We start from the raw sequence: 27,580 nt of genomic DNA, 5'->3' as shown, positions 1-27,580 counted from the left end.
AGGTTACCATGCTGTATTGAACCCACAGTTCATTTCACTATATGAAAGACAAATGGCTTCCTCACATTTGCCCTTTACCACATGTTTGTGCGCGTGATAGTACTGTAATGTACTGTATGTGTGTCTGTGGTGGGCGGGTGGGGTGATGTAACATGCACGAGGAAGTTAGTTCAGGGCATCTATCCATCCTTGATCCATCCTTCCTTGATCCATCCTTCCTTCATTTATCCATCGTCTGGCCTCTTATCCCCGTGCAGGGAGCGCCGCAGCGTCCTTCCTGCCTTTCATGCATGTCGGGATGGACATGTTTTATGTTCCCCTCTGTCCCTCTGCAGGTCCCTGCGGTGTGATTTACGGCATCGGGAGAAGGCAAAGAACAAGAGCAAGGGGTCGTGGACCGAAGAATCTCCCTCCTTCCTGGTCTAAAATGGAAACATGACGGATGACCCTGGAAGGACCTTCAAAAGGTAGCAAAGAACCTTCTGATCATGAGTTACACTGCAGGCGAGAAATCAGGCCAGACCATGTTGGACTTGTATCTGTGTAACACGCACGCACGCGCGCGCGCACACACACGCACGCACGCACGCACGCACGCACGCACGCACGCACGCAGTGTGTCTAGGTTCAATTTAGTTCATTGGGACATGAACTTTTTAAGAGCATCAATAAAATCCGAGATATCCACCATTTAAAGAAAACATGACGTGATGTTAAAAGAAGAAATATAAGATCAGCGTCTTGGAAATAAGCCATTTCGAATGATTTGTTGACTTGAGTGCATTCACTTTTAGTCCACTCTACAGAGATTGGTCAACAAATCTCAACAAATCTCAACAATACATTGCATTGCGCCAACTTGTGAGTATATGTACTGTAGATTAGCTTTCGTTGCTGCATGCAAAGTATACAATTGTATAAATAGCATGGGTAGCAGACTAGTTTACGTATAAAATAAGAATTTATGTAAAAACATGAAAGGAACGAAATATGTATGTACGTATTCACGAAGGACCACTGACTGACGCGCAAAAAAAATGCATGTGGAATTTTGGAAGAATGTCGGATGCTTCTGTTAAGCATGAGCGATCCTTTAAAGTAGTGATGGATGCGAGGCAGGTCTTTATGGAGCTTTAAGGTGATCAAAGGTGCGCCAGAGGTCTGCTGAGATTTTATGGGACTGTGGTGGTCCGTCAGTGGCAGTCCAGGGAAACAGGAGGAGGAACAGCGAGGGCGGGGGGTTCTAATTCACTTTTCCACAAACACGCATCTGTGGTTTTTACCCCCTCCGACTGAATTACCTGAACTAATGGAGAATGGTGCATTCAGACCTGTCCCTCTCTCTTTGTAAAAAATTCAAGAACGTCTTGGATTTCCTGTGGAAGGGAAAGGTTGTGTATAAAACAGGGGTCATTAGCATTATTTCATTAGTTTACTCATGTTTACAGGTCCATGTACGTACAGTATGCATGCAGTATGATTACTATCTTGCGCCGTCTATGAAATATTGTATGTTTACATGTTTTGCTTTTCGGATTGATTCACGTATATCTCCGTAATTGGCTGACTTTGTCCAGACATCAGTAAATGTTGAGTACAAGTGGGAGACCATTATTAATTATACCAACAGCAACAAAGAATATAAGGTAGTTGAAAATGGAGATGTAATGTTCCTATAGAACACAATATGTTACAATATGCCTCATCCTTTACGTTCTGTGCCTGTATCTTTTCCTATTTCACTTAAGTCAACATCGCCACTTAGCCAATCCATTATTTTCTCACAAAAGCTAAAGCCGAGGGATTTCAGGTGGAATGGCTGTAAAATCATTTAAGGCGCAGAGAGAGACGTCAAGATATGATACAACATGACATGTGATATGTTATTGTACCATGATGTTATTAGTTGGCATATCCCATTTAGCCACTGCACTGGGAGCATGTTTAATTGAAACCACATGTCAGAACATTGAAATACTCCATTCGGGCATGTGGAAAAAGAAGTCGATATATATTAGTTGATTCTGGCAGAAATGTTGTGTTTCTTTTTTAACCGATCCGGTTGACTGATTGAAATTTACAAAGTGTGGAGACCCCTTACTGATGAAAACTACGGTTAGAGCTGTGTACAGTTCCAAATATTCTACATTCCTACATTAAGGATATAACCACATGAACCCTAGCGTCCCTATTCTAGGCATGACATAATGGGTGAACATTTGGCAAAAATAGGCAAACAAATTCAACACAAATTGCAGCACCAACATATCACAATGAGAATTGGTGTACACGGAGGAAAAAAGAGGGTACTAGCCGCAAGTCCGGCGAGCCACCCCGCGTCCGAAACGGTAGAGAAATGACATAGTTACCAGGGGGCCCAGGGGCCCGGGCCGGTTCCGGCGTGCTGCCCGGCCCGTCCGAAACGGTATTGTACTGTCACTGTACTGAGCCTACTGGCACACCCAGTAGGCGACTGTGGCTCAAGAGGTAGAGCAGGTCGTCCAATGATCCATGGGTCTGCGGTTCGAATCCCGGCTCCTCCTGTCTACATGTGTCCTTGGGCAAGACACTGAACCCCAAATTGCTCCCGATGTGCTGGTTGGTACCTTGCATTCCGCCGCAATCAGTGTATGAATGTGTGTGTGAATGTAATGCACAATCTATGTAAAGCGCCTTGGATAAAGGCGCTATATAAATGCACCATTTACACCCGAAATCATCATATACAGTATGTGCGTCTGTGTTTGTGTGTGAGTGTTAGGTTGCGCACAGGTGGTGAAAAACAACCATGCTGTTTTCGTGCTCAGACCAAGGCAGCCACCCAGCCAGCTACACACATAGCTCCGTATGGGAGTGGTTGCACTACTCAAAAATGGGAAATTTTATACTCGGCAGTTATGTGGAATGGCGTCTCTAATCGACTTAAGGCTTGCAGGTTACCTGTAAGCCTTAAGTCGATTAGCTCCATTGTAGCTCCACTTCAAGTCCTCCATAAAGAGCTGGCAAAATAGCAGCTGGTCCTAAGTTGTAACAGGTTTCAGGTTCCATTTACAGTACCCATGCTATTTTAGTTGTCTACTACATTGAAATTATATTATATCTTTTATTTTTATCCCACGATTTTGTAACCAATTTTTTCATCCGGTGCCAATGCCTAAACTGTAATCCTGGGCTCTACTCTCCCTCTGCCAACCTGGGGAGAGCCCCAAACTGAGCTCATGCTTCCTTCATGAGGAGTCACCTTACAGGCAGAGTTTTCCTGGTAGCGCGTGGGAGGAATACGTTATTCCAACCAGTTCCTTCAGGCGATGGAATCATGGTCTCTGATGGAGAGACCAGGATTATGTATTTTGTGAAGGTACCTACCCTAGGGGACACGGGGAGAACATGCAAACTCCACACAGAAAGGCCCTTTCGGCACTCAGTTTACACTCAACATGTTGTACTAAAAAGGACCACAATGTAAATATATTTTATTTTTTATCCTTTTGTATAGTAGCCTATGTAGGTAATATTATGTTCATGTAATATCGATATTGTGACGATAATAAATAAATGTTCGTCATTTTTGACAATAATATGTCAATCCAAAAACCTACTGCATGGGTCCATCCATCCATCCATCTTCAACCGCTTATCCGTAGTCGGGTCGCAGGGGCAACAGCTCCACCAGAGTGCTCCAGACTTCCCTCTCCAGAGCAACATTAGTGACTTCCTCCTGGGGGATTCCGAGACGTTCCAAGGCCAGTGAGTCGATGTATTTCCTCCAACTGCGCCTTGGTCTGCCCCCCCCGGGTCTCCTCCCAGTGGGACGTGCGTCGAGGACCTCCCTAGGGAGGCGCCCAAGAGGCATCCTAACCAGATGCCCGAACCACCTCAGCTGACTCCTTTCCAGGCGAAGGAGCAGCGGTTCTACTCCGAGTCTCTCTCGTGTGACTGAACTTCTCACCCTATCTCTAAGGGAGATGCCAGCCACCCGTCGAAGAAAACTCATTTCGGCCGCTTGTATTCGCGACCTATTCTTTCTGTCATGACCCACACTTTATGACCATAGGTGAGACTAGGAACGAAGATTGCTCGGTAGAGAGGTAGAGAGCTTTGCCTTCTGGCTCAACTCTCTTTTCGTCACAACAGTGCGGACTGCAATACCGCCCCTGCCGCTCCGATTCTCCGGCTGATCTCCTTCTCCGTCCTCCTCTCACTTGTGAACAAGACCCCGAGATACTTGAACTCCTTCACCTGGGGCAATGCCTCATTCCCTACCCGGACTGCACAATCCACCGGTTTCCTGCTGAGAACCATGGCCTCAGATTTGGAGACGCTGATCCTCATCCCAGCCACTGCATGGGTGTTTAAGAGAACAAATATTACAATCACTTCTCTCCCGCTTAACTATATCCACTTTAGTACTTTTGCACCCCCCACCCCCGTTCTATCTCTCTTTCTGTGGTTAGAGAGATGGGGTCACTAAGGACAACAGATTCCATGTCTGATTGACTGCTAGTAGTTGTGTAGTATCCCATTACAGGGAGGCCAGAGGTAAATCAATATCAACGTAACACTCTTCTTCATCCACCAATTGCAAGCAATACAGCCTCTTAATATTAAAAGCAATCAGCAACAAAAAGTATGCTATATGGCAATAATGCTATAATGGAATACATTTCACCACAGATGTGACTGGAGTGGGTATCAAAAAGATAACATATTGATTTTAAAAAGTGCAACGTCTGGGGTAAATGAGGACAGAGAGGGTCTTTTTGCGAAGTCTGGGTGTTATGGACAAAAGCAAATGTCTATCTGTATTTTAGGTATTTCTGACCAAATACTTAAATATCGATATTGTGACGATAATAACGATATACATGTGACGGAGCCTACAAACAAGGGCCACACGGTCAGTGGTGGAAAAAGTAATACTAAGTAAAAGTATCAATACTGCAATGTAGAAATACTCTAAAAGTATTAAGTACTAAAAGTATTGGCATAAAACGATCTACATAAAGTACAAAAAGTAAGAAAGTAGGCATACTCATTGTGCGGAATGTCCCATGGTAGAAATATATATATAGGGCTGAAGTGGGTAATGTATGTGTTGTAATAATAATCAAAATCTACAAAGTAACTATAGTAGTTACTTTAATTTACACCACTGCACACGGTTGACTCTGAACAATTCTAAGGTTGTGGTGACTGATGTTATCATGTTGCTCTCACCAATCATTCCTGTGTATTTGAGAGTGTTCTGTCATGTACAAACTGTGGTAATTGCAAAATGTGAAATATGTATTCAGACTTTCTCCTTCACACTCTCTTGAATAGGTCTCAGTCAAAGGGCTTGTACTTCAGTTCTAAAATAACAAATGTCACTTCCATTTTCCAAACATCTGAACGCAGGTTGCTAAAATCAAATCTCCATGTTCATTATGACATCTATAAAGAGGGAACTTCACTTTTATAATTTGGAACCGAAAAATGTAACGCGCTCCTTCTCCTCCGACATCTTTACAAATACAATACTAATGCACGTGCCTTGTTTGCTATACTGTCAACAGGCACCTGTGTCAATCTAGCCTCTGAAGTTGAACTTCTGTTCTATCCAACACAGCCTAAGTGCCGCCATATCGTGTACACGAGATGTACTTAATTTGAACACCAGGAGTCAGGACACAATTTTATCCGAAAAAATTCCTAGCATGTATCTTCTCTCAGGTTTCTTCCCACATGCCCTGAAAACTGGCATCATCAAGCCGCTCTTAAAAAAGAATAGTCTAGAGTAGACGCCTTACTAATAAAGAATTAGGCCTATATCAAAGAAGGCCTATATTTTAAGAATAACATTGAAAAAGGTTTTTTTTTTTCAACAAACATTTTTCAACAACTGTAACTGAACAATTTCTTGGCAAAGAAGATGTCTACCAGTCAGGATTTCAACCACACCACAGCACTGAGACTGCTTTTGTTACAGTGTTAAAAACAGTGGCAGCATTTCAGTCTTAGCATTACTGCATGGATCTTAGTGCTGTATTCAACTCTGTTTTGTGTAAAGCGCGGTGAATCGCCTTATTGCTCAAATGTGCTATACAAACAAAAAAGACTTGCCTTGCCTTACATAAATGATTGAAGCAATGGATTTGTTTCCATAAATGGTACTGGAATTTCCAGTACCATTTATGGAAACAAATCCATTGCTTCAAATAATGGCAAAAATGTTCAGCACTTACTTCAAACTATTCTTCAAAAAGAAGACAGGGACAAACCACCATTACACCAGGATTTATCTGGCCATGTACAGTTGAATAAATGCTAACATCTTCACCTAATCAACATTCATTAGGGTAAGTTGCAAACCTTCATGAATGGATCACTTATCTGTCTACCAGAATGAAGGAGGACACCCATATAGTTCAGAGTCAGCGGTTATTTGGGGCACTCCAGTGCAGTGCCCCAAATAACTCCACAAATGTTGCTCACTGTTCTGGGTATAGAGGCTACTGTATGCGCATGCATAAAGTGAGTGGCAAATCGAGTGGCAAAGTGAATTTAACATTGTTTAATGTAATTAAATAGGACTTTTCTGACGTTCCTGCATAACTTCCAGGTATGATGATGATTGTGTGTGTGTGCGTGCGTGCGTGCGTGCGTGCGTGCGTGCGTGGCTGCGTGCGTGCGTGCGTGCGTGCGTGCGTGCGTGCGTGCGTGCGTGCGTGCGTGCGTGCGTGCGTGCGTGCGTGTCGCACAGACACACCTGGGCACTGGGCAGTAAGTAAACAGTTTATATAAATTCCCTCCCATCCCCCAGAAACCACACTAATATGTATCGGGTCATCCAGGATTCCCAGGAACCACAGACTAAAGTATTCTCCAGAGGCTGGATCAAGGCCCACAGTGGCCTTGCAAGAAAATGTTACACTATTATAACACTATTAGGACAATTGTAGTTAAATGATATACTGCACAGTGTGTAGGCTAACTACCGGCATGTAATCTTATCACAGCATGCGTCCCCCCAACCCCGGCATCACAGGAAGGACAGAGGCAAAGCTTGAATAATGTTAGTCGAACATTTAGGGTAAATTATGTTAGATGAGCCATGAAAATTGCCCACAAAATCATTCTGACACTCAAGGAAAATTCTTGTGGGTCTCGGGAGGAAATGTTAACCCCATTTCCAGGGGTCAAAGGTGAACCAGCTTGCTCCTTACTCTTGTGTTTGTTCAGTGGGTCACCACCTGGATCTGGTTCTAATTGTAGACGCTGACGTGAAATATGCAACTTTACAGTAGTGGAGGATTTGGCTGTTTATTACACTGCTCACGTGGATTTAATGGGGCAGCGTGCGTACTGTATGTGTGTGTGTGTGCGTGCGTGCGCCCGTGCCGCCGTGCGTGCGTGCTCGACTGTGCTTGTGTGTATGTGTTCATACATACAGTAAATTTGGGGGGGGGGGGGAGAACAGATTGTGAAATGCGACGTGCCAAAAAAGGAACTTTATCCTTTCAATGTGACTGCGGTGTTTATTTAACTTTGAGGTTGCTCTGAGGCTGCATAGTGTCAGCTGTTAAGTCTGTTCTCACTGCTGCATATATTCTTTTCAACATTCCCCACTTTATCGCTACAACACAGAAACCTTCAACTTTCTCAATTCTCTCTCTTATTTTTTTTAAGTTTACATTTTCAAAGTTTATAATAACAGATGGTGTTTCACTGCAATGTGTGCTGTAGCCTTACCTATAGTGTTAGTAGTTGTGTTAGAGTCTAACACAAATGTAAAGGGTGTCAAACTCATTTTGGGGTAGAGGTAAAACAGTGATTTGATCTGGGCCGTAGTTGGACTCATACAGACTTATACATTGTAAACACAGTGTGACATCAATTGTATATTGTATATTTTAGAATTTCCAATTAATCTCAAAACTGCAGTAAATTAAGATCAATTCCATTATTAATCAAACTAATTTAAAATGGCATGTTAAAAAGAAAGACGTAATCACCAGGTTCAGACAAAATGCTGAAATGGTTTAAAAATCTAACTCAGGAAAGGACATGACACATTACTCTCAAGAGAGTATGACTACAACATAAACCATATGCCTGTAATGCATTGCATACCATGACTGTAGAGTGCAAGCTTTTTGTGATTCATAATATCTATGAGATAAGCAGGGACTGGGGGAAGTGGGGCCTCATACTATTTCCTAGCACCAGAGGGCAACAGGGAGCTGATTCTATTCAATAGGCCTACAAAACCACCAAACAAGGGATGAAATACTAAACAAACAAAACAATGTTGCTGCATTAAAGCAAAGCATTTTATGGGTTACTGTCAACTGTGTCAAGTTTAGTTGTAGGTCGTCTGTCTGTCTGTCTGTCTGTCTGTCTGTCTGTCTGTCTGTCTGTCTGTCTGTCTGTCTGTCTGTCTGTCTGTCTGTCTGTCTGTCTGTCTGTCTGTCTGTCTGTCTGTCTGTCTGTCTGTCTGTCTGTCTGTCTGTCTGTCTGTCTGAAAACATAGCTCACCATAATGACAATGCTAATTTGCAGACACTTGCACCTACATTAGTTAGGGCTCACAGAGGGTGACAGGTAAATGTTTGATGTGTTCCTTCAAGACCATCACATGAACATTCTCCCTCTCGGTGCCTTTTGGGACGGGCTCACAGTCGCTGACCTGGAGGTGAGGTCGACACTCAGGAGGGTCATAAGTGTCACGTCGGCCCGTCACTGGGAAGCACTCGTGTTACACCTCTGACCTCTGATACACCAGGGCGTATGCATGTAAACAGGTGTGCGCGCACACACACACACAAACATGCACGCATGCACGCACGCACGCGCACACGCACACACGCACGCACATGCACACGCACACGCACGCGCACACACACACACACACACACACACACACACACACACACACACACACACACACACACACACACACACACACACACTCAGTTATGGTGGTAAGTACTCACAATTTTAGTAAGTAAAAGTCCGGAATTGAATATGAACTTGAGTAAAAAGTACAAAAGTATTGGCATCAAAATGTATTTAAAGTAGGCCTACCAAAAGTAAAAGTAATCGAATGTCCTGTTTCAAATATTGAAAAATCTTTTGAAAATAGACGATCTACAAGCTCACAATGCTTCGTGAGCTTGTAGAGTTACTATTTTCAAATGGCTGAAATGAAGTGGTTAATGTATGTTTTGTAATAAAAATCTAGTAACAAAGTAACTAGTTTTGAAATAAATGCAGTGCAGTAAAAGTACAATAATTTGGATCCGAGAGTAGAATAAAAGTATTGGAAAGTGTTAATACTTGTAAATACCTCAAAATGTTACTTAGTTTACTTGAGTAAATATACATAGTTACTTACTTACTCCACCACCGCAGACAAGTACACATGCACACACAGACACATGCAAGCATAACTTACCATACTCATGCGCGCACACACACACACACACACACACACACACACACACACACACACACACACACACAAATTAAATTCCCCTATATACAGTATATTCATAAGATTCAGAAATAATACATTAATATATTCAGGGTCTCAGAGATCCATTGCGTATATCTTTAGAATCTCATCTATATTATTTTAACTTATTTTATGTACTGTATCTGGTTTTGAATATGTTTCTGTAGGTTTTGGGGTTGTCTGTATGTACGCCCATCCCATTCTCATGGACACAATATCTCAGGAACGTCTGGAGGAATTTCATTCCAAACATCTGCTTGTACTCAAGAATGAACTGATTCTTATTTAGTGGTCAACGGTACAAGGTCACTGTGACCTCCCAGAGCTATTTTCTGGCCGTAACTCTTGAATTCATACACTAATTATGACCGAACTTCACACAAATGTCTTAGCATGAAATTATTGTGTGACTTTGGTGGTCAAGGGTCCAGGTCACTGCGGGGCCTCACAAAACACGTTTTACACATGTCAGTACTATAGTGATAACTTACATTCACGTTTTACACATATCAGTATAGTGATAATAAATTTGCCAAAAGAATACACTTGGTTGGAGTATGGACAGATATAGATGTAAACTGTAAATGACAACCATTTAGCAGAGGCACACTGATTTGATTTGATTTCTCTGCAGGGATCAGCGCCGCCGACTATGTGGGTGCGATGGTGCTTGAGCACCCATGAAGAAAATAGGAACACAAATTAGCACCCCTGAGCTTCCCTCCCCCATGACTGTGGTTTTGTCACGTAGTCACACCTTTACAGGGGTGGTGGGGGGCTGGGGCCACTGGGGGGTGGGCGTTGCTTGTCCCCTTTTACGCATGAAGAGACCATCTTTACCGAAACAAAGAAACATTCCCCGCCGATTCCACACTGGAGGTGCTCCTTCACACGACGTTGTAAAAAAAACAAAAACAGAACATGTTTTTTTTTACCCACTGCGGTGGGAGGTGGGGGGGCTTACCCATGACAGTTATAAGAAGTATTCGCCTCTGGCAGGGATCAACAAAGGTTTATCTTATCTTATCTTATCTTCAACAAATTCTAAAACAGATTACAAAACAGAACTGCTATCTCCCTGCATCAACATCATCTCTCTCTCTCTCTCAGTCTTTAATGCCCCCTGCAGCCAGTGGACAGGCCGTTCAACCACAGAGGAAGTGCGCTCCACATCTGGTAAAGGTGTTGGTTTAGATCCCGGTGGACGGGCGAGAGCCAGGAAGGGACACGTACACCAGGGAGGCTATAGGCTCATGAGCAAACATATATATTTTCTAACACATAGAGGTGCAGGGGGTTACACACTATGTATCTGAGCTGTCAGCGGAGGCCGGAGGCATCCAAGGTCAGGGCCGTTTACAACCACTGTGCTTGTAAACAGAATTCACCACCAAAAACAAGTCTGGAGTGGTCATTCCTAACAGCGCTGCCCTACCTTAACCCAGTGGTTCTCAAAGTTTGAAGCCCCACATCACAAGCATATTAGTCTCACGTTGCGACTGTTGCCTCTCGCAAATTTCCAAATGCTTCCGTCATACAGTCTGGAGCAACGGAAGCTCTATCACGAGTAAAATATAAAGCGGAAGTGGAGCCTATCCTCCCCACTTCTGTTTCGTCTTTACAGTTGCGCAGATTTATCCTAATATAAATTCAAATCATCCAAGTATTTATTGCTTGCTGCTGAGCAGAAATGGAAATGACAAATAGAATATATTTTCGTGAATGGAAATGACAAACAGATTACTCAGATTTCGTGAGGTGTAGTTCCAGACTCTATATAGCATTCGGATTCGGAGATTGTGGAATAGTTCTCTGGCTACGTGAGACTACAAGCATATCCACTATACCATAGCATAAACATCTTCAAGGACAACCCCACCTCTCCACAACAATAATATATGAGCAAAATCTCTGTATGTCTGTACGTCCGTCCGTCTGTATAGTTCACAAATCATATTCAAACAACCATGACTTGGTTATTATCCATGCAATTATGTTGAGCCAACACTGACTCAATTATTCAGGTATATGGTCAATGATCTTTTGATTACTTAGGAGGAAATGTGGACAAACTCAAAATCTAAAATTAAAGCCATTAACTGGAAAATGGTCTATGTTTATATACTGTATGATATATATGGTCAAAGCTGTGAATAGACAATGATATACATGTATTCACACCGGTGCTGTTGTGTATCTTTGCTCAGGGACACTTATGCATTATTTCCGTGGGAGGTATTGGCAGGGAGTGAATCAGCAACACTTTGACTACTCAGAGTCAGCACGCCTCACAAACCTCACAGAGAAAAGAAACACCACACCAGTGTTCTTTGGCTACATCACTACACTATAGAGCAGTGGTTCTCAGATTATTTAAAAAATAGGAAAAGATTTTTATTTTTATTTTTTTGCAACTGAATGGCTGGAAAATGGAAATGAAGAATTGACATAGTACTATAGTACATGCATACATTTCCTTAATGGTTATATCTGGTTTCTCTATTATTAAGGTTATTGTAGCGGTCAATTTGTATTGAGGGGGCGGGGCAGGGGGTCGAGACATGGCCAAATAATGCAAAAAGGTTGAGAACCCAGCTGCACTAGAGTAGCACTGTTACCTTCTTAGCTTACGCATGTTTCATGATAAATGCTTTTATGTGATGTATTCCCATGCTTTTGTTCTTGCTTAAATGTAAGTCGCTCTGGATTAAGAGCGTCTGCTAAATGCCTAAATTGTAAATTGTAAATTGTACCAAATACAGTCTCGCATTCCAGATCTCTCTATCTCTATTTTCTCTGGTGTGTATGCTGAAATCTACTTATTTTCTCTGGTGTGTATGTTGAAATCTACTTATTTTTGCTGGTGTGTATGTTGAAATCTACTTATTTTCTCTGGTGTGTGTATGCTGAAGTCTACTTATATTCTCTGGTGTGTGTATGCTGAAGTCTACTTATTTTCTCTGGTGTGTATGTTGAAATCTACTTAATTTCTCTGGTGTGAATGCTGAAGTCTACTTCTTTCCTCTGGTGTGAATGCTGAAGTCTATACTTCTTTCCTCTGGTGTGAATGCTGAAGTCTATACTTCTTTCCTCTGGTGTGAATGCTGAAGTCTATACTTCTTTCCTCTGGTGTGAATGCTGAAGTCTACTCATTTCCTCTGGTGTGTATGCTGAAGTCTACTTCTTTTCTCTGGTGTGTATGCTGAAGTCTATACTTCTTTCCTCTGGTGTGAATGCTGAAGTCTATACTTCTTTCCTCTGGTGTGAATGCTGAAGTCTATACTTCTTTCCTCTGGTGTGTATGCTGAAGTCTATACTTCTTTCCTCTGGTGTGTATGCTGAAGTCTACTTCTTTTCTCTGGTGTGAATGCTGAAGTCAATTTCTCTGGTGTGAATGCTGAAGTCTACTCATTTTCTCTGGTGTGAATGCTGAAGTCTACTCATTTTCTCTGGTGTGAATGCTGAAGTCTATACTTCTTTCCTCTGGTGTGTATGCTGAAGTCTATACTTCTTTCCTCTGGTGTGAATGCTGAAGTCTATACTTCTTTCCTCTGGTGTGTATGCTGAAGTCTACTTCTTTTCTCTGGTGTGTGTATGCTGAAGTCTACTTCTTTTCTCTGGTGTGAATGCTGAAGTCTACTTCTTTTCTCTGGTGTGTATGCTGAAGTCTACTTCTTTTCTCTGGTGTGAATGCTGAAGTCTATACTTCTTTTCTCTGGTGTGTGAATGCTGAAGTCTACTTCTTTTCTCTGGTGTGTGTGCTGAAGTCTATACTTCTTTTCTCTGGTGTGTATGCTGAAGTCTACTTGCTTAGTGTTGTCTTGAGGCCATGCCCACGCCCTGGCCATCAATATCAATGCTGGGAAAAGCCTTTCATTCTTTATCAGATTACTCCGTACAGTATAGGCTATTTTACCTGTAATCAAATTACACTAATTGTGTGTGTGTGTGTGTGTGTGTGTGTGTGTGTGTGTGTGTGTGTGTGTGTGTGTGTGTGTGTGTGTGTGTGTGTGTGTGTGTGTGTGTGTGTGTGTGTGTGCACCTAAAGACATGGACATGCTTACAATATGAGAGCCCCAGCACCATACCCCCCCCCACACACACACACACAGAAACACAGAGGAGTGAGTCAGTGCAGGAGTGAGGTATAGGGATGATCTCATCCTAAGATGTTAGGATGATGTCAGACTTTAGATCAGTTAGTTAACAGCAACTGTGTGTGCGTGTGTGCGCGTGCGCGTGCATGCACGCGCACGGTCACTATCTGAAAGGCCATAATCTGAATGGCCAAAATTGTAAACAACTGATCACAGAACAGAACACAAAGCATTGCTGTTAGAAAGATGCTCAGGTGGTGGTCGCTAGCATAACATGTACTGTAGCAATTAACATATGCAGGGCTGTATACGAGTATCTTTTCTGTTATTGTGGGGAAAGCTTCAACGTTCAACGTTTTGCAGGCGTTGTGAGCTTGTTGATCTGTCATCTTCAGCTAAGGCGTCCCAAACAGATGCTGGGGTTTAAGATCTCTGTCCTGCTGGACAATAAAGTTTTCATGACATTTTCATTTTCATCGATACATTTTTTTTTCATGACCTCAATTACACCCAAACAACCTGAACCGATAACATTTCAGAGAGAAGTCTCTGTGCCTCTACACATAATGTCACTCCTAAGAGTTTACGTCCTCATGATTACACTCTTGGATTTAAATTAACCCTGAGGATTTTACTGTATGTAAAGTTCAGCTAAAGCTCCAGCAAGATATGTTTGATCTCTTATCGTAGATCCCCCATGGGTCCCTGTTTCACTGTTTCTCTGTTTCTCCCCCCAACTCTCTTCACCCATGGGTGTTCATGCATGGCTCTTCGTTCCCTTCCTCTCTCTCTCTCTCTCTCTCTCTCTCTCTCTCTCTCTCTCTCTCTCTCTCTCTCTCTCTCTGTCTCTCTCTCCCCTCCCTATCATCACTGTTCTCTTTGAATCACTGAGATCTGTTTGATGTTTGATGATCTCACATTCCAAATCCTGCTCTTCCTACTAACCCCCCCCAACCCTCCACCTTTTCTTCATATCCACCTCCTTAATTTTCACGCCCGAGCTCTCTCTCTCTCCCCCTGTCAGTTGTCACGCACGCACGCACGCACGCACGCACGCACGCACGCACGCACGCACGCACGCACGCACGCACGCACGCACGCACGCACGCACGCACACACACACACACACACACACACACACACACACACACACACACACACACACACACACACACACACACACACACACACACACACACACACACACACACACACACACACACACACACACACACACACACACACACACACACACACACACTATATACTTGTGAGGACATCAAACTTTTACAATGATGATTTAATAATTGCCATAACCCTCAATTCTGACTTTAATTGCATTTAATAGTTGATCTACAAGCTCAATGAATATATGCTATGTTGTGTTCGCCACAGCATCGCACAAGAAACAATGAAAAGAGCCTATAAATGTAACATTCTTATAACTAAAACAAATCTATCTGAAATTCTACTATTGTGGGGATATTTCCTCACAAGTGGAGTAAAACAAGTATTGCCACACACACACACACACACACACGCACACACACACACACACACACACATTTCTCCTGCGTCCTCCTGCTCAATCTCTTTCTCTCTGTCTTCTCTCAAGTGATCTCATTTCCAGGATGTGTGTGTGCGACTGTGCGTGTGTGTGTGTGCGCGCGTGCGTGTGTGTGTGTGTGTGCATGTGTGTGTGAGAGAGAGATGTGTATTTCCTGTCAATGGCTGGTGGTTTATGTGTGCAGCAGAGGAGAGAGGAGATGAGAGGAGATGAAAAAAAAGACAGAGATCTGAGAGAGAGAGGAAGAGAGGGGACAGTGGCAACAGGACACACCCTAATGTGTCTGTGACCTCCTCCATCTCTCTCTCTCTCTCTTGTTCGGGGCGGTGTTAGCACATGGTGCACAATTCGTTGATGTCAGACAGAAACCTTGTATCTCCACATTATCAACTATTCATAATATATATATATATATATATATTGTAAAACGAATGCCCTACTTCGTCACACACAAGTAGCAAAAAAACAGCGATTTGTGGCTTAATATTTGTTTTTTAAATAAAATCCAATGAAAGTGAACGTGATTTAATTACGGGTCTGTGTGTATAGGGTATAATAAACATTTAACCAATGAAAAGTAGCAAAACAGGAGCTTGTGACTTAACAACGACTACATTGAATCCATTAAAACAACAACATGTGGCTCTATTTCCATTTCCTGAAGAGAAACCGTTTTTGGGACATACAAGGTTTACTTTTCATCCAGACGGTGTGGTGACATCATGTAGAAGATGTGAGCTGCATAGGAGATCAAAGGGCGGGAACCAGGGCTTCTCCTGGTTTTTTACCATTGTCGTGTATTTTCACACAACTAAACTAACTAAACCAGTTATTATGAATATTATGAAATACATTGGATACCACACCATCATGGTGGATGACTATAAAAAGTAAAACAATACATCATTATAATTAACCAACTGATTATACAAATGTCTTCTAAGTCATGACAGTTTTCTGAAAAACCCATGTTTCTATGTCAGTGGTGCTCACCCTTTTTCATGTCAAGGACCCTGGCCGCAGACCCCCATCTGAAAATATGTTGTTCCAGGGATCCACCCCAGAAGCAAAGATTTGAGTTAAAAACGTTTGCTCTGAAAGAATATATATTCAAAGATTTGTGCCACATTTTCACGATTTTTCAAAAATTGCAGATCTACGAGCAATTTTTCAATAGCTAAGTATAATACAGCACATGAGTTCTTTAAAAGTTCTATAACTTTGAGTAAAGATCAAAGTGGAAGGAGGTAAGAAGGTGGCAAACTTTACAGAGGATCCAAGGCAGCTCTGTGCAGTTGAGGTAGAAAGATCCTTTATTTCAAAATTTAAAAAACAAGGGTTAAAAAAACGACCTAAAACATAATGCGAAAGTACAACATAATGCTTAAAACACCAAACGGGGTTCCCGCCTAGAATGGGTTATAAAGCGAAGATTTCTTTTATAATATATTATATGTTTTTTACACAAATTCCAAAATGTCAGATAATAAACTCACAACACGTAGCACACCGGCTATGTTCAATGTTACGACAAAGTATATGAAGGGCTTAAAGTGGTTAATAATGTAGTATATACTGTAGTAATAGTAGTAATAATAGTGATTGTGTTAGTGTAAAATTATATATGCTGTGACTAAAAGTTGTACAGCATGTTGACATGAATGACAAGACACATGCATGTGCATGAATGTATGCACGTGTGTACACACACACACACACACACACACACACACACACACACATCTTCACGTCTCTCATCGACTAAAGATTTCCTCTTTGTTCCGGTGTTTACAGTTAAAGACCTAAATAATTTAGATATCTGTGCATTGCCCAGCAGCAGGGCACCCTATGTTCTCACTCTATCACACACACGCGCGCGCGCACACGCACACGCCCCTCCTGTGCACCATATAATTATAATACAGTTTTTGCCTCCCACCCTGCAGCACAACACAAAAGAGCCAAAAGCCCGCCCCCCTTCTTTCCTTCCTCTTCACTGCCATTGGCTGGGGAGAGACCGATGCTGGCAGTGGCATGCACCAATAAGAGCCGTGCCTGGTGATGTCATGCACCCAGAAGTGTTGCTGCTGCTGATGCTGTTGCCCCGGTGCCTGTATCTAGAGGAGCCAGACAGGGTACCCGTACATAGTTACCACCTCTAGCATCACCCAAGAATCACAGGAAAGAGGGTAAGTCAAAAACTATACAAGCAAATATATGTACAGTACTGTGCGTTTCTGACCTAGGATCAGTGTAGTGTAGATCTGCTATTTTTGCAACATGGCTTCGCAACTGAAGTGTAATTCGAGCTTTATTGTGAATTCAACTCAAAGTCAAAAAAACGTTAGATTCGTAAACTGTTAAATGATCCTCTTAAATTAACCTAAAGGTGGACAGTGTATTCATTGCTTATATCTTGTTAAAGCTGCACAGCTAGAGAGTTAATACGATATTACTACATCTGCAGAGGTTGAAGTTGGTCTCCCTATAGTCCCCACTCTTCTGTTGAGGGATTCCGACCCTGGTGTCAGGTAGAAGAACGCCTACTGTTTGTAGCTATGTGCCCGAAGCGCATAAACCAGATATCTCCTCTGGTTAATACTCTCTTGGATATAGTAGATATTTGGTTTCCTCTCCTTTCATTATAGACTTATTTTAAAACTAAGGGAAAAGGACAGCTTGTCCACACAATCAACCCTGTCCTTGATAATTAAATGAAAATAGAACGTGCTTCGTGTTTGAATTCCACCTTGTAGTCAACAGAGAAACGTACCTTTGATTCTCTCTTGGAAAGCTGATCTCTCTTGCGGGTCAGACAGCTTGTCCGGGTCACTGGATGCATCTGTGGTAGCCATGCGTAGGAAAGGAAGTTTCATATGAAACTGTGATGTCTAGCCATTAAAAGATCATTTCATACTTACTCTCATAATGACTGCTGGGGCTGGGGAAAACAAATCCCATTATGGAAAAACAGTGTTATTATTTATTGGCTTTACTGGGCTATAATTGTCGGAAATATATGTATATATATATGTATATATATTTTAATCTGAACACAGGCCTACTGTACTACTGTACATCTCAGCCCAATTACATTTGAGCGTGGTTTCAAACATTGACTCCTTGTTCTTTGCTTTTTAATCCAGAAAACAAATCTGCACACAGATTTTCAGTACGGGTCCATTTGGTTCCATTGGTACATTCTTGGAATTAAAATAACAGAGAATTATGAATTTTACTGTGTGTAGAGTTGCCACAGTATGACTAATATAGGCTACAATGATGTAACAATCTCAAGCTTAATCAATACAGTACGTGTGTTTGTGGTAGCTCCGCCCACAAAGGTTGTCGTATTATAAATCAATGAAAATGAGGGGGAGGTGCGTAATTATACGTCACACTATCACTGTTTATTTCATTGGCACGTTTGACTGTCAAGCGTCCATGCAGCCTCCAGGAAGAAACCCTAAATACAAGTTACAACTACATCATTGCACATCAAAACCATACCAGGGGGTCTAATGAAGTACTGTCACCTCATAGACACAAGGAAAAATACAAAAATCTTTAAAACATGCTTATATCAAAAGGCCCTTCCATAACTGCACTTTATATATTATTGTTATATTAAGTGTTTAAAAATGTCTTCAGTTTTATTTTATGTAAAGTACTTTACACCCTTGTTTTGATAAATATTTAATATATTTCAGCCACAGTGTGGCAGAATATCTCTGGCTGGCTTCCTGTGTTGAAATCCATCCATATCTGAAGGTGTGATTCATGTGAAACATTGCCTCACAGCAGGGATGCAGGGATTAAAACCTGACTCACCTGCTCCAAGAGTGTACACAGGCTGGCTGTAGTAGTGGCAGCAGGGAGGTGTTAGACCAGAGATTCATTTATTAACCGTGTTCATGTTCATTTCAAGGACCCCCAGTTTGATATGCATTGATTTACACCAAGGACCCCCCATTTTGATACATGATTTAAACTCTGGGACCCCAATCTACACTGTACTGTACTTGTTGCCTTTATTGATAAGTGGAGACAAACAGGAAACGAGGAGACAGACGGGGAGCGACATACTGGAAAGTTTGTCAGGATCGGGACTCGAACCTGTGATGCACTGTCAGGCTTCATTGGGACTCTTGTACAAATGGTAGTACAAATGTGTACACTCTCTGAGTTACAGATCGGTAAGGGTTCATTTGGCTTCTATAAATCATTTAGCTGGATTCTGGAACCCCCTGAAGGAGCGCAGAGGATCACCAGATCCCACATTGAGAATCAGTGGTCTTCTAGAGTAGAAATGAGAGGTTTGTTCCCTACCACATCGGTTTGTTCCCTACACCATCGATTTGTCCAGACAAAATATGAATGCTCAGTCATTCAGATGATCGGAATTGGCATTGGCTAAACGCCTAAAACGTACATTTACCAGACTCGCTATAGCACACCAGGTGCAAAAGAACAAAGCTTAAGTGTTGTAAGTATTGTGAAAGCGGAAGTAGAACAAAAACATTGACTGGTGGGACACATTGCTAGATAATAACCTAACGGCAATATTCCTGGCTCAGTTCCAGTGTTGCATGTCCTTCTCACTGTCCTGTCACAAAAATAAGGGCAAAGAAATGCTATCATCAAACTGTTCTCCAAGTGTAGTGTGGCCTTTTTACGAGTCCATTGACTCGAGTCCATTCCCTCTGCAGCATTCTCTCTCTCTCTCTCTCTCTCTCTGTTTCTCTATTGACAAACGCAATGTACAGCTTACCCCTGCAGGAAACATTTAACTGATCAGCAACCTGGGTGCTTTCACAAGATGAGGAGAGCAGGTGTGTGTGTGTGTGCGTGCGTGCGTGCGTGCGCGCGTCTATGTGTGTATGTGTGCTTGCACGTATCCGCATGGGTGCATGTTCTTTGAGGTGTCCTTTACAGCAGAAAATGGACGTTATGGCACTGGACACAACTGAGCAGGTGTGTGTGTGTGTGTGTGTGTGTGTGTGTGTGTGTGGTGTGTGTGTGTGTGTGTGTGTGTGTGTGTGTGTGTGACTGTGTGTGTGCATTTGTGTGGGTGGGTAAAATGTGTGTGCATATGCACAGACCAGCACATGTATCCTTGAATGTGTGTGTGCGTGCAGCATGTGTGTGCATGCAGTATGAGGGTTTTTCATACACGTCCTTGTGTGGTGGTTCTTCTGGGGGGCATGTCAGAGGAGTGAATGCACTTAATGAGACCCTCTCTCTCTCTCTCTCTCCCTCTCTGTCTCTGTCTCAGCCTCCCAGGCAGCCATTTTCACATTTCACACAGTGAACCACTGCATACAGTTTAGTGGGATTCTTCTCTAATTTTTTATACTACTATCATTTGTAAAGTAAATACTGATACATACTGTACCGTCTTTCTGTCCGTCTGTCTTTTTGCATTGGATTGGAGTGAGCTTCTATCGGCTCTGCAGGTTATATAAAAGTTGTCTTTATGGAGTTCTCCTTCATGAAGGCCTGCATGGCAGAGAAGGGACAGATTTACAGCATCCTTCACATGTACATAAATTCAGTTCTGAGCATACCATCTAACATGGAGAGAGAGAGAGAGAGAGAGAGAGAGAGAGAGAGAGAGAGAGAGAGAGAGAGAGAGAGAGAGAGAGAGAGAGAGAGAGAGAGAGAGGAGAGAGAGAGAGAGAGAGAGAGAGAGAGAGAGAGAGAGAGAGAGAGAGAGAGAGAGAGAGAGAGAGAGAGAGAGAGAGAGAGAGAGAGAGAGAGAGAGAGAGAGAGAGAGAGAGGAAGCAGCTGATGGGAGTGGTTACACTTGGCTTTGATTTTTGGGCTCTTTACTTCCATCTCTCTCTCTCTCTCTCTCTCTCTCTCTCTCTCTGCTTTGCTCTACTTAGCATGAATGAACATATACAACTGTTAATATGCTGTGTATAAAGACATGCATTGAATTGTATTGTAATGCTCTGATGTTAAAGCTATACAATCCTAGATTAATTTAAATGAATGAAACAGAATTTTAAAGGAATATTTCACTTTAAAAAACACTTTTGTCTACTCAGGCTTATGTGAACACCCCAGACAGTTTCTAAGTTGCTTGATTCAGTAATTAGATATTTGATATTCATTTAACTGTAGCTGCCACACCCCCTTCCTATACAAACCCATTATAACTTCAAACTCCATTTTAACCATGATAGATTCATCGAAACACTGACCTTTTTTCTGTTGAATGATATTGTGGTTTTTCATTTACTGTTTATATTTATTTTTAATAATTATTTTGGATTTTTTGAGCGGCGCTGGAGGAGGTTATTTTCCAAAATAATTATTTAAAAATAATTTAAACAGTAAATGATAAACCACGGCCCCATCACGTAATAGGAGGGCAGTATCAGTCAACATAAAATAAGTCGATGAATCTATCATGGTTAGGGGGCGGAGCGCCCCCTTGTGGCCCCTGGCGGGGGGGGGTCCCAGATATAAATGGCATTAAATGGGGGTCAGTAGCCTATACATGTCAAACTGGGCATCCTTTTCAAATGGGGACTTGACCTTGCGCGTGCGGACTCGGCCCCCAGCCTGGTACCCTAGTCAAAATATGGCCCTTGAGGAAAATTAATTGGGGATCCCTGCCGTAGAGGTAGACGATAACATGACCAAAAGTGAAATATCCCTAGCCTATAGGCTTCCAATGAGATTTGTCAACCCTGGTGTTACTAGATGTCCCTCTCCTCTCCTGTTTTTTGAGTGGTGCAACCACTCCCTTACGGAGCTATGTGTGTGGGTAGCTGGGTAGCTGGGTAGCTGGGTGGCTGGGTGTCAAAAATAATAATTCCCAGGATTCCTTGTATTATCGTCGCAACTCTCCATTCTCTTTTTCAGACAATTTTTTCTCATCTTCGTTCTCTCTCTTTCTCTTCCTGCATCTTTCTGTTTGTCCCCCTCCTGTCTCTCTTTCTCTCCCTTTCTGTCTTTCAGTCAGAGTCAGAAGGATCGTCGGTTTCCCTGGAGTGACAGAAACACTGTCAGACAGACAGAAAGACAGACAGACAGAAAGACAGACAGACAGACCCTGAGACAAAATGACTCTGGCAGGTAAGTGACAGCAGTCAAATGGACTATCAACACAGACACAACTCATCAGAGTTATGTTAACAATGAAGTTTGAAGCTTATCAGTGCACATTACAGTATTACATTTCCTCATCATTCGTGACTCGATATCAAATATATTTATTCCACCACGCAAATATATTTAAATCCATGACTGCATGCATGGAAGAGGTCTGAAATAATACCATTAAATCACTTAGTTATCTAGTTAGTTATTAAAAGAAATTTGCATACAATTTGTTTCCCCCAATTACTTACTCCATGTTTAACTCTTGCTGCTTCGATAGAGAAGTATAGAGACTAATTGGTCGATAATCATTTATTATTGCCAGCAATGCAATTATTACTAATGACGCCAATTATTTTCCTAAAAGGAGATTTAGATTCTGCTGTCAGCGGCCACACAAGCTGTGTGTGTGTGTGTGTGTGTGTGTGTGTGTGTGTGTGTGTGTGTGTGTGTGTGTGTGTGTGTGTGTGTGTGTGTGTGTGTGTGTGTGTGTGTGTGTGTGTGTGTGTGTGTGTGTGTGTGTGTGTGTGTGTGTGTGTGTGTGTGTGTGCGTGCGTGCGTGCTCATGCGTGTGTGTGTGCCTACATGTGTGCCATTGACTGTAAAAGATGTGTGCTCATTATGTCCCACTCCTCAGCCTACAAAGAGAAGATGAAAGAGCTCCCCCTGGTGTCTCTGTTGTGTGCCTGCCTGAATCCACAGACTGCAGATAAGACTGCATACAAAGCAGAAGGTGATAATTATAAAGCACTTCAATAGGCTATATATATTATAATTTGTTGTGGCTTTCGCCTTTATTTTATATTTTTTATGGAGGGACAGACAGTAGGAAATGGGGAGGGAGATGGGGGGAAGACATGCAGTAAGGGCCGTTGGGATGGGGAGTTGAACCCGCGGCACACTGCCAGACTGGATTACTAGCCAAGGTGCCTGGACCACTGAGCCACGACCCAGGCCTCAGTAGGCTATATTAACCCCATACCTGCTGTGTTGCGATGATGTGTGGTGTAGCTTGTAGATCTGCTACTTGAGAATGCATATGTAATTATGTATTGTAGAATGTTTTATTTTCTGACAGAAAACACACGCACACGTGTGCGCACACACTCACACACACACACACACACACACACACACACACACACACACACACACACACACACACACACACACGGTATAATACCGTATATCATACTGTATGTATGACCATACCTTGACAGATGCCGTGGACTTGGGCGGATGGTGTGTCATTAAGGACGTGGAGGTGATTGAACTGAACAAACGAGCCTCTGGCCAGGCCTTCGAGGTGATCCTCAAGCCCCCTTCCTTTGACGGCGTGCCAGACCTCAACACCTCCATGCCACAGCGCCGAGACCCCTCGCTGGAGGAGATCCAGAAAAGACTGGAGGCTGCTGAGGAGAGGAGAAAGGTGAGAGGGAAAGGGGGGCATAAAGAGAGGATAGAGAAAATTATGACGGAGAGGAGAGGAGAGGAGAGGAGAGGAGAGGAGAGGAGAGGAGAGGAGAGGAGAGGAGAGGAGAGGAGAGGAGAGGAGAGGAGAGTCACGGGAGGGACATAGCTTGTGGAAGGAAATGAAAAAGCCTAAATCATTTTTTTAACTGGACATCCTTAGGGGTTTTGATAGATAGCCTATGCATCATTATTTTTTTAAGTAAATTTCCCTGCTTCCCACCCTTTAAAGATCCATGGATTCATAATTTCAAAAGTAATGGATGATGGAAGGTGAACATTTTTACTCAGTGCCATGTGTGTTTATTACCTTTTGCAATTTATACTCTCCTATGATGACACAATTTTCTAAAAGTGGCAGAGAATGTATGTGGCCTATAGTCTCTTAAAAAAAAGGCCACTTCAAAGAAAAGTTGAGATACTGGAACCCACCACTACGTCTACTTGTTACCCTGCTTGTTACAAAATGACAGATACATGCTGACTGCCACCAACTTCTTGCCTCCCTGTCTATGGTCGACTGAACCTCTGCTCTGTGTGTGTTGTCGCCCTCTAGTGCCAGGAGGCGGAGCTGCTGAAGCACCTTGCAGAGAAGAGGGAGCATGAGCGCGAGGTCATCCAGAAGGCCTTCGAGGAGAACAACAACTTCATCAAGAACGCCAAGGAGAAGCTGGAGCAGAAGATGGAGGCCAACAAGGAGAACCGAGAGGCTCTGCTGGCCGCCATGTTGGAGAGGCTGCAGGAGAAGGTACAGAAAGTCTTACATATTTTCTTTACTCTTCTAGGTTGCCTCGTCAGGTGGTGTGTTATGTTACAGACAGAGTAGACTATTTGGCTATGTAGTTAATTAACCTTAGAGCTTTTTTCACAGCTGCCACATTGGCATGGAATTGTAAACACAGGTGTTACCAATTATACGGGTTCCATTTCATTCAGGTCCAGCTGGTTCTGCTATTGTGCTTGTTGGCTGGCTCATTGGAAAGGCTGCTACTACTACACTAAATGGAACGGAACGTTAAAGCGCAATTACACTTTGGTAGAGGTTTGGGTTCTGCTGATTTGCAGTAGTTACTGTGCCATGATGTAGGCCTAACTCACTCCAATAGCCTATTGTTGATAATTGTCTCCACCAGGCCGAAGGCATGGGGAGAGTATGTTTTGCACTCCGTCCGTGTGTGTCTGTCCGTCCGTCTGTGTACAGCTAATCTCCGGCGCCGTTAACCCGGTTGATACCAAATTTTGCACACACACTCCCTGGATGACAACGATGAACCTCTGCCCCAAATTCTTCAGAACAGCCTGTTATAGCGCCACCAGGAGGCTGACTTTTGACAAATTTTTCATATTACTCCTCCAGATTCTGTCCAAAAATCCCGCAAATCGTTACACAGGACGTATAGGGCCTTAGTCCTACTCCTCCTCCCAGCCAACACTGCCCCCTTAGGACCCCAAATCACACCTTGGAGAGCATGAGTGTCTATATTTCAAACAAATGTTTTTGACTGGGGGGAACTCCCCACTGACAGGTAGTATTAATATTAAACAAACCTCCTATACAGTACTTGGTACCTTCCCCCAATCTAGAGGATCACCAGTACTGTAGGAGAGACAGGTGACAAACAACTATGATTAACTTCAACACCGTTTTCAATAAATAGAAATGCTTAAAACCCACGACTAGGCCTAATAAATGTAGGCAGGTAGGCCTAAGCACAAGTGTGCAATAATAAACATGCTCACAACTATTGATACATGCAGTTAAATATTGGCAAATGAACCACACACCCCAGGCCAGAACTCTGTTTTATTGTGCTTTAATTAGTTGCCTATTATTAGTAACACCCATACGTTTTCATGACAAAAGGCCTATACTGTAAAAAAATATATATATATATATTGCCAAATTTTATTCTAAAATAAACATTCTATATAAATAAATATGTACTTTTGACATTTGATAAAAAAGGGAAAACAATCGTAAACTTCTGGAATATTTCCATTTTATCCTTGTTGATATTCATGAATTTTACATGGGGTTGAATAGCGTTTTTTATATTCTTGCTTTCATTGTTCTCTTCTCTTTCATGCAAAGGCTTTCACAAAATGCAAATTATGTTTTTGATGTTACGATTGTTGTCTCTTGTGTCTTGCAGGATAAACATGCAGAGGAAGTGAGGAAGAACAAGGAAATGAAGGAAGAAGCCTGCCGGTAGACGAGTGGAGCAAGGGAGTAAAGGAGGAAGAGACGGGGTGAGAGAAAGAGAGAAAGAGAAAGTCTTGAATAAAATAAATAAATAAAAAAGGAGATCAAAAGAGTGCAGGAACCAAAATAAGAACTTGAAAATAAACCCAGGAGAAAGGGCAAGGTTTTGTGTTTTATGTGTGCTGTAACGATTGGGAACAAGTTGTTTAAACTCGTCATGGAGAAACTCCAAAACAGTCTTTGTTTTTCTAAAGGAACGTGGGGGGGGGTTAGGTTCATACTAATAAGTCGTATGCCAAATCCACAGCTGGCCAAAAATGCGATGTAGTATGAGAGGAGATAATGATGATAATTGAAGAACAGTTTGACAGAGCTGAGTCAAAGCAGAATGTGGTAACTGTGAATGACAACTGCATCATTTCCCCAATTCTGGTTTAACGAGACAGTAACAACGAAAATGTATAGTAAAATTATGGTTGTTATACAAAACAAAATTACTGAGCATGTGTAATAGATTATTTTTCTTTAGGTATCGCTTAATTGAACAAGCAAGCCGTCAACTCACAACATGGATGTTCAGTCGAGAGAAGCTGAATGTTAGACCCAATGTTGTTACATGTTGTTACTGTCTAATTACACTTGAATTAGGAGGAAAGGCACGTGGATCCCAAATGTTTTAGATCCAGCTTTTTAGCTAACGTGTTACCAAGACTCCAAGAGTGATGATGTACTGTTTTTTTTTGTTTGGAGAAATGATGTGCATGAGGAACCGTAAAAAATGTAGTTAGAAAACCTGTTCAGTCATAGCTAATGTGGTTAAAGTCTCAGAACCCTTCAGCCTCGGTTTCAGATAGGCTAGTACTTTCCAGTAGACTAGACACACACACACACACACACACACACACACACACACGCACGCACGCGCACACACACGCACATTATGCACAACACACACATGCTTGCATACAAGCACACAAACATACAAACACGCATACTTACAGAGTAAATACACAAACACACAAATATGCACTTGCGCACGCACACACAATAGTCATACCGTTCAGATCTGATTAGCCATTTCCCACAGTTCCGCTGATCGCACGTCAATTCTTTGCTGCACTATTGTTGGATTGTACAGTTTACCTGAGGACATGGAAACGTCGGGCCGGGCATCTTAGCAAATCATTTATGAATGACAACGAAGCATTAGATTAGCTTTTTTTGTGCCAAAGTGTTTTGGCGAGAATTTAAAGTGAATCTAAAGCACTAGAATGGAAGCTTGAAACGTATAAGTAGCTCTGCTGCGTTTTGTCATTTGACAGAAACTACAGAAACCTTTTAGGTTATAGTTGTAGCATAGTGCCGTAGTAGTAGGCTATGAAAGGAATTTTAGAGATTTAGAGCACTGACTGCACTCGAAGCACAACTCAAAAGCACATACAGTAACCGTACACATAGAATACATTAAGTGCAGTTAGATGAATGTACAACAGGCAGACAGATCACATGGAGGCAAAGAATTCAATATAGAGTAAATTCAGCTGTCAGAGAGGAGGTATGGAAGGTCAAATCGTTTTTCCCTTCTGACTAGCCAATAGTTGCACTTAGCATGTGTCACTGTAATAAGGAATAAG

The 27,580-nt window shown here is 42.4% G+C and overlaps 1 protein-coding gene across 1 annotated transcript in view; it reads left to right on the top strand.

Annotated features, from left to right (window-relative positions):
- Nucleotides 1-26,117, top strand: part of stmn4 (stathmin-like 4) — a 33,403-nt gene extending 7,286 nt beyond the window's left edge. Inside the window, exons 2-8 of the mRNA XM_083791083.1 lie at nt 336-467; nt 17,107-17,349; nt 22,133-22,249; nt 22,911-23,006; nt 23,494-23,702; nt 24,300-24,491; nt 25,897-26,117. Coding sequence (XP_083647209.1) covers nt 22,237-22,249; nt 22,911-23,006; nt 23,494-23,702; nt 24,300-24,491; nt 25,897-25,956 — 570 coding nt within the window. The 5' untranslated portion in view covers nt 336-467; nt 17,107-17,349; nt 22,133-22,236 and the 3' untranslated portion in view covers nt 25,957-26,117. The remainder of the gene's footprint in view (nt 1-335; nt 468-17,106; nt 17,350-22,132; nt 22,250-22,910; nt 23,007-23,493; nt 23,703-24,299; nt 24,492-25,896) is intronic.
- Nucleotides 26,118-27,580: the final 1,463 nt, after the last annotated feature.

Source organism: Protomyctophum parallelum (assembly GCF_964188405.1).
Source record: "Protomyctophum parallelum genome assembly, chromosome: 19".
NCBI lineage: Eukaryota > Metazoa > Chordata > Actinopteri > Myctophiformes > Myctophidae > Protomyctophum > Protomyctophum parallelum.
Note: the sequence above shows the minus strand (reverse complement) of the source record. Positions and strands in the feature narration are given on the sequence as shown.